The 8,463-nt window shown below is 47.8% G+C and overlaps 1 protein-coding gene across 1 annotated transcript; it reads right to left on the minus strand.

Annotated features, from left to right (window-relative positions):
- Nucleotides 1-415: 415 nt before the first annotated feature.
- Nucleotides 416-1,129, minus strand: LOC107123203 (uncharacterized protein K02A2.6-like; the record flags this gene model as incomplete). The annotated part of the gene is made up of 1 exon (XM_015426397.1): nucleotides 416-1,129. A coding segment is annotated over one exon (714 nt), but the record flags the coding sequence as incomplete, so codon positions are not given.
- Between the last annotated feature and the right edge of the window lie 7,334 nt (nucleotides 1,130-8,463).

Raw genomic sequence — 8,463 nt, forward strand, 5'->3', positions numbered from 1 at the left:
CAGGCTCCACGGGCAGACAAGGTTGTGGGTCAGAGTGGGGTCCACTACAGCCTGGATCAGGCACAGACTCGACTGGGATTTCAGCCCCGCACACAGGGTTCTGCCCTGACTCGGGGACAGTACCGGGCCTTTCGGTACTCACCGCCTGCTCTGGGGGTGTCCACTCGACATCAGGGGATTCAGCCGTCGGAGAGTCAGCGCTGTCCCTAGCCCAACGTCTCCTTAACTGATCTATGTGGCGCCGCCATATTCGACCGTCAGCTAACTGCACCACATACATGCGAGTACCCACAGAGTCGGATATAACCCCAGGAAGCCACAAGTGCCCGTTTGCATAATTCCGTGCGAAAACCTTGTCCCCTTTTTCAAACATGCGCACCTTCGGTTGCGCCGTGGTACGCTCGGATTGCTCTTCAGTGAGGTCTGGGTGCATTCGGTTCAAACGGGTCGTGAGTCTCCGCCCCATTAACAATTCGGCCGGACTACGGCCTGTAGCACTACAGGGGGTGGTGTGCTGCAGCAAAAGAAAGGAGCCCAGCCTCTGGCTCCAGTCCCCTTCGTCCATTTTACCCAGGGCCTCTTTGGCCGTCCTGACCATCCGTTCGGCTTGGCCATTAGATGCCGGATGGAAAGGGGCCGAAGTCATTTGGCGTATGCCATTACTCGTGAGGAAGAGCCTAAATTCCTCAGACACAAATTGAGGCCCGTTGTCACTGACGATGACGTCAGGCAACCCGTGGGTGGCAAAAAGTCGGCGGAGCGCATGGATCACAGCAAGTGATGTGGTCGATTTCATATGCACGACCTCCAGCCATTTGGACATAGCGTCCACCACAATTAGGAACATTTGCCCTTGGAGAGGGCCAGCAAAATCTATATGCAATCTGGCCCAGGGTTTACCAGATGACTCCCAGCCTTGGGGTGTAGCTTGTGGGGGATCGGGTCTGACTTGCTGGCATTTGGGACACCCTCGTACCCATTCTTCGATCTCTTTGTCCAGCCCCGGCCACCAGACATACCCTCTGGCCAACGCTTTGGTGTGTACCATACCGGGGTGACCCTCGTGCAGCGACTCTAACACTCTCGTCCTGAGTTTGTCAGGAACCACCACCCTGTTCCCCCATAATACACAGCCCTTAGAAATGGATAGTTCATTTTGACGGCTTTTGTAAGGGCCGAACTCCGGTTCAACGCTTCCAACCGGCCACCCCCTCCAAACCCAGTTTAATACTCGGGACAGCACGCTATCCTTGGCCGTGTGTGCTGCAATGTCCCTGGATGATACCGGGGGTCGAGGAAGCTCCTCAATTGCCAAGACCTCACAGGCGGGGGCAGGGTCTGCGCCAATGTCCGGCACCGGGCACCGGCTGAGGGCATCCGCATGCCCAATCGCTTTCCCAGGCCGGTGCTCTAAGTCAAAATCATAAGCCTGCAAAAATATCGCCCATCTAAGCATGCGTGGGGACATGATGTTTGGCAATTGCTTATCGGGCGCAAAAATCCCCAGTAGCGGCTTGTGGTCAGTGACCAGCAAAAATCGTCTGCCAAAAATAAAATCATGGAACTTTTTGACAGCCGCTACCAACGCCAGACCCTCCTTGTCTATCTGGGCATAGTTCCGCTCTGCCGCAGATAGTGATCTAGAATAAAAAGCGATAGGCGCTTCGCTCCCATCAGGCATCAGATGGCTTAAAACTGCGCCTACTCCAAACGGTGAAGCGTCAGCAGCTAACACCAGGAGCTTGTGTTCATCATAATGCGTGAGTACGGCATTAGATGTCAGCAGCTCCTTGACTCCCACAAAAGCCTTTTCCTCGGCCTGCCCCCACTTCCATTTTGCCTCCTTGTGCAAAAGCGCGTGCAAAGGGGCCGCCACTGATGCCTTATGCGGTAAAAACGCATGATAAAAATTCAGGAGTCCTAAAAAGGATTGGAGCTCCTTCTTACTCACCGGCCTGGGGGCGTTTTGGATTGCAGATACCTTCTCATCCGTGGGGTGGACTCCCTCTGCGTCAATGCGAAACCCCAGGAAGTCCACACTTTCCACCCCGAGCGTGCATTTTGAGCGCTTAACTCTGAGGCCGGCATTTTGAAAACGCCTGAGGACCTCTTTAACCCGGTCCAGTAGTTCCTGTTCAGACCCGCCCGCAATCAGCACGTCGTCAAAATAGGGCACTGTGCCAGGTACCCCCCTTAGTAGACGTTCCATGAGGCCCTGAAAAATCCCAGGTGCTACGTTGACCCCGAATTGCAGCCTGTTCACTTTAAAAGCCCCTTGGTGGGTTACAATTGTTTGGGCCTCGGCAGCCTCCGGGGTGACAGGCAACTGCTGGTATGCCTGGGCCAGGTCAAATTTGGCGAAAATCTTGCCACCCCCCAGGGAAGCCAAAATGTGGCTTATTACCGGGACCGGGTACGAATGTTGCTGCAGCGCCTTGTTAATCGTACATTTGTAATCGGCGCATAGTCGTATGGACCCATCTGATTTGACAGGGGTTACGATCGGGGTCTCCCATTTGCTGTATGGTACTGGCTCTAAAACCCCTTGCTCAACTAGTTTGTCAATCTCTTTTTCCACCTTATGTTTGAGAGACACAGGTACTTTCCGATACTTCAACCTAATAGGTTTGACTGACGGATCTAAGTCAAACGCAACCGGGGGGCCCTTGTACCTTCCCAACCCTTCGGCAAATACATCAGGGAACAGGTCGTACAGCATGCCCCATTTATTTTCAGACATCCTGTTAATCCCAGAAATACCGATGCCCAATGGCTCAAACCAATCTAACCCTAGCAGGTTAACCCGGTCTCCCTCTGCAATCAGGAATGACAGTTTAACACATTTCCCCTTATACTCAACAGTAACAGAGTCCCGTCCGGCCAAGGGAATTCGGTTGCCCTGGAAGTCGGACACTCTGGTTCCCGCAGGCTGGAGCCGCCGCCGGCTTCGGTTCGGGAACAACTGGCGCCAGGACGCGGCAGAAATCACCGTCACGGACGATCCTGAGTCCACCTCCATTGTACAGGGTCGGCCGTCGAGGAGTGGAGTCACGGTGATCTTGCCCTGGCTGCTGGTGCGATTTACGGCCGATGCGCTCGACAAGGTCGCCGTCAACTGGCAGCTTGCTTCCGATGCTGAGGAACGGGTCTTGCCTTGGGTGCTGACTGGAGTGCCCCTCTGCGCTGACCGGTTGTTAGTTGAGGGATCCTTCTTCGCTGATCTGCAGACTCTGGCCAGATGACCACGCCGCCCACACGCTCTGCAGTCGACATCACGAGCCCAACAGGAGCCGCGCTGGTGCTTCCCGCCACAACCGGAGCAAGGCTTGACGTTGGTAGTCTTCGCTGGGGTCCGCTTGCCTCGAACCGCGTTGACGTCATCATCCGCGTCTTCGCCCTCGCTGTCTCGTTGAGCGTGTATACTGGGCTCTGCCACCCGCTGGCGGACCTCCTTCGTGGACTTCTCCGCTGCTTCCGCGGCCACGGCCTCTTCGTAGGCCACTGCCCAGGTCAGGGTGGTGCGGGCGAACAGCCTCTGTTGCAGCCTTTCATCTTTGAGACCGCAGACGAGACGGTCTCTGAGGGCTTCCTCCACGTTGTGGAAATTACATGGCCGTGCGGCTTTGCGAAGGGCCGCCACGAAATCTGCGATGGTCTCGCCTCCGGCCTGGTTCCGCTTGTAAAAAGCGTGCCGGCAGGCGATCTCCGACGGTTGTGGAGAATAGTGAGCCTTAAGCTTCTCCGTGATGTCAGCGTAGGTGACAGTCTTTATATCAGTTGGGGCCACCAACGACCTGGCTATGTCGAAGGTCCCCTTCCCGCAGGAACTCAGGAGGCATGCTCGTTTCTTCGCCTCATCGGTGATGTCGTGGGTCTCCAGATGGAACTCGAACCTGGACAGGTAGGAGTCCCAGTCTTCTGAGGAGGGTTCGAAGCACTCGAACTTCTGGCTTCCAGCCATCGGGGGAGACTTGGGCACCGGAGCTGGTGGCGCCTCCGCCGGATCGGCTGCTGTGCTCTGCTCGCTTCCTTCCGAGTCCGAAGTGTGGATGTCCGCAGGGCTGCCTACCTGCTCTAAGATCCCACCTTCGTCGCCAATTGTTAGATCGCGCTAACAAAGGACTCGTAGAGTGATTCAGCAAGTGATTCAGCTTTATTTAGAAGTAACGAACAAGCACTAACTCAGTAAGAAACCAGAACAGAAAACAGTGGGAGCTTATGCTCCTTTTAAACATAACCGGGCTAATGTAGCCACGCCTATTTACAAATAACAACCAATGAGATTGCTAGAATAAAGACCAATGGGAGTCTTTCCCTCCTAGGGAATGGTATCGTTCTGATTGGTCGCTGTTACGAAGCGACCAATAGGAAGTTCGCTTAGAGGAGCCCTGGTCTGGCTCGAAGCTTAACATGGGAGTCCTATGAGGTGATTCATGTAATCATTTCAATACATTACAAAACCACTTCCTCATAATAAATTTGAGATTCTACAAAGAAGAATTTATCTTGTGGACCAGCACAATAGATGCTGTGAAGGGGTGTTGGAATATGCAAAGTCTATAGTGCAGCCTTATGAAGAAGATCTGAAGATCATCCTACAGGGAGACAGCTGTAGCACTTGTAGTTAGCATACCTAGACTAGAAACTTTTTCAAATTGTGTCCTTGCTGTCTCCTAATTGGCTCTTCTGGAGACTTCCTGCTCCTGTAGAGCTTCCTGTTGCTCTTTGTTCCTTTTATATCAATTAGACTGGCTAGTTTAGGCTTTCTCTCTGTATGTTCTATAACAGTTTGTTCTTCTATAATAAACCTACTTATTTTTTCTCTAAACAGTCAGTGCTCCACGTCCTTTGCATAGTTAAACTCTGCCAATAGGATGGACCTTAATAAACCATAGTTAGTGGAGTGCCCATGTACAAATGATTAAACTTAACTAACCATAGTTTCATTAAACCCTGTTTTCCCATTATGTCTAAATTGGGCCAGTGCTTAGTTATAACATTGACTTTGGCAGGCTCGTCTGTTGTGGATTTGTGTTTTGACAAATACTTAGAGATTTGGAGCTGTGCTAAACTCTTCCTCCTTTTTTATTCCCTGAAGTTTGGTTGCAGATTCACATTTTAAATTGCTGAGCGATTCAAGTGAAGCTAGGAAGAAATTTGACTGTGCTGTCTTATAAAAGAAAAGAGTCTAGGTCTTCAGGGAAGTAACATACCCTTCTAACAAATGACTTCAATAGGAGCACTTTCATAAGGGTTGCAGGATTATGCCCCCTGTGTGCATAGTGTGATGACTAATCGATGGGGCCTCTGACTTTGGAGCAGGAGACAGAGAGTTCAAGACTCTTTGTGGTTGAGACTTTCTTTGCAGTGGATATATTTAGAACGCAGCAAGGCATTTGATACAGTAGCTCACATTATAACACTTGGCTAAGCACCAAGAAGATAAAAATATCATTGCATGGATTAAAAAGTAACAGATACAGAATAATCATTTATGGTAAGTTCTCTGTGTCAGGGAGAGAATTAAATGGTGCACTTCTGGGGTCACTGCTTGGAACATTATTTGATTTTTTCCATTAATGTACTAGAGGAAGGTAGAAAATCACCTTTGATTAAATTTGCCAATGACAGCTAAATTGGAGGGGCAGCAAATATGGACACTGGAGGACGTATGCAAATAGTGGGTGACCTGGAGAGATCAGAATGGTAATTAGTTGCTTTCAATGAGATGAAATTTAATACTATTCAGATCCCCATTTGAGTGGGGTATTGCATGGGAAATGCAGGCACAGCAAGGCACAGAGAAAACACAAGACCTGATCCTATATAACAAGCAAAATACACAGCAGGCTTGCTGCATGGTATCCATTAGTAAAATGACCCCGCAAAAAAAGGCCTATAACAATTTATTAACCTGATGGTACAAGCCCACAAAAGTCTAACAGAGTCATGAAAATTCTGGATGGTTCACTATATGCAGAATCCTGCAAAGCCCAAATTATTTGAGAGAAGTTAAAATGAAGCAAGGCAGATAAGAAGTGAAATATGGAATGGGGACTTAAATTTATCATCTGGAAAAAAATGAAATTTCATTGTGGATGTAATTATATATCCATCTTAAAACACTTCTGAGGAGCCTATTGTAAAGATAACAGTATATCATCTTGGACTTTTATTGTAATTTGTAAATTCTCTCAAAGAAATCAAAGCTTTGTCAAGGAACCCTAAGACTGGGCTACAGCAGTTGGCTGGCAGGAACTGCCTGCTGCTGCCAGGGGGCAACTGGAAAGTTTTCCCTTACTGGTTTGCACCCAATGCTGGAGCTTAATGACTCAGTCAGCACACAGTTGCTATGGGCTAATGTTGTCCACTGATATCAGTGGCCCACATCTACACCAAGGGCTACTAAACAATCAGGAGCTGTGCTTGCATCTACACTGTTCCCACTGCTGCTTCCCAGCAGTTGCCTGTAAGAATTTGCCTCCCCCTTCATCACTGCAGCAACTGGGACAATCTTGCTTGTAAGCTAACATTAAGCTATTAGAAAGATCAAATAAATCAGTTGAAACACCTCTTCTTAGCCAGTTTACTCAGAACACAAGGACCACTGCTGATTCTTCCTTTTGGTCTTGATATTTGAGTTCAGTCATCCCCAAAGCACATGTGTACCAATTATGGAAATCCTTTCCTTGCTGAATTTGCCTGATGCCTCATTTATAATCTCTTAGGCAACAAGTCTACCCTGTTCTTCACTTCTGTTAAACCAAAGGAACTGATTGTCTATTAAATTATATTTTGAGCTTTATTGCTGGATCTACTTTAATTCTGTATGCCACCTTTGGTGTTTATTTGTTTTTAGCAACAAAAAAAAAAGAACACCAATCTAACTAGAATTATCCTTTTTTCAGAGCACTAGTTTTTATTGTGATGTGATACTTTCAGTAATGTTTTCCACTTTCTTCAGTACAGTAGCTTCCAGTCCTCCACACACATGCAGTGCTGGTTGGAAGGATATTGGTGTAAGGTTCTCCTGGGCCAGAATATCCTTGTTCATGGCTACCACTTCTTGCATGCCCCATTTTTCTGGCAGCTAGGACAGGAATGAAAAGCAATAGGTTCTAGTTGTTGATGAGTGTTTCAAGTGTGAGTGATGCCCAATATTTTATGAAAAAGCATGGTACCAAGAGATTCTGCCCACTGATGTATGAGAACTTCTCTTTTAAAATTGTGATTTGATTACAAAACACAAGCAGCAACTTCAACAATTTAAAAAAGTTTGCTCTATACAATATGGAAATTGTTCCATATTGTGTTGCAAATATTCTGTGCATACTAGTACTTGCACTGCTTTCACACAGCTGTTCCCCTCTGCCATTCATTTAGGCACCAGACAGAAAATGATATTGAACTTATGAAACAGGCTACATTTCTTCTCTGAAGACAAGAGTGGGGTAACGGCTGAAATGTCGGAACACCACTGCCCCTTTTTGTTTTATTAAGGTGCTGCATCTGTAGAAAAAGTGGTAGTATAATAAGAGAACAGACTGAAGAAAAAGAAAAACAGCCAGTGCATCTAATAGTTCCTTGAACTTGCTATATTGTGCTTAGCGGGTTAAATGTGGGCTATAAAAAAGCATATTCCTGAAGAAGTTTTATTTTGATTGTCTCGGAGAGGATAAAAAGCTTAGATGTTCACCAATACTGAGCTTAAAACTGTACAAGACAAGTTAGAAGACACAAATGTCCCATTTAACATTTCAGTAACTATTGCCTTCAGATCAGGCTTTCAAAGTATCTCACTAAACCTTGATGCTTATTAGAACAAGCTTATAATTTTCCCTTTCCAAAGAAAAGTCCTTCTAATTCTCCCCTCTGTGTGAGGAATTTTGAGATAGGTCCTGATTTCCTAACTCCATCTTTTCCTGGCCCTATCTGACAGTTTAACTGTCTGCTTCCACCACCACACTCTCCCAGATGGCTGGTTCACTACTAGAGATGGGCGTAAACTGGAAAAATGTGGTTCAGTTCATGGCATGCCCTGTTTGGAAACCATGGATCGTCATGAACTTTTTGGTCCTAAAGAAACTGATTCAGTTTGTGAGGTTTGTGATTTGGTAGAATGCCCCCCCCCCCAGCAAGCTAGAGACACCAAATTCACAGGGGATCTCTGAATGACTCTCCTCTATCTGCCTTCCAAGGTTGGTGAGGATTGGATTTATGGGGTCCGAGTTACACACACACACACACACACACACACAGAGAGAGAGAGAGAGAGAGAGAAGGTGCCCCCTTTCTGGGGAAATGACAGGTGCAGGTTCAGGAAGTTCAGGCATTTATAGAACAGATCCTGTGCAAGATAGAGACACCAAACTCACAGCAGAACTCTGGCGGACTCTCCTCTTCCTGACCTTGAAGTCTGGTAGGGATTGGATTTATGGGGTCCAAGTTACAGCTTCCCAAATA

Source organism: Gekko japonicus, unplaced genomic scaffold (genome assembly GCF_001447785.1).
Source record: "Gekko japonicus isolate JY-2015 unplaced genomic scaffold, Gekko_japonicus_V1.1 scaffold819, whole genome shotgun sequence".
Lineage (NCBI taxonomy): Eukaryota > Metazoa > Chordata > Lepidosauria > Squamata > Gekkonidae > Gekko > Gekko japonicus.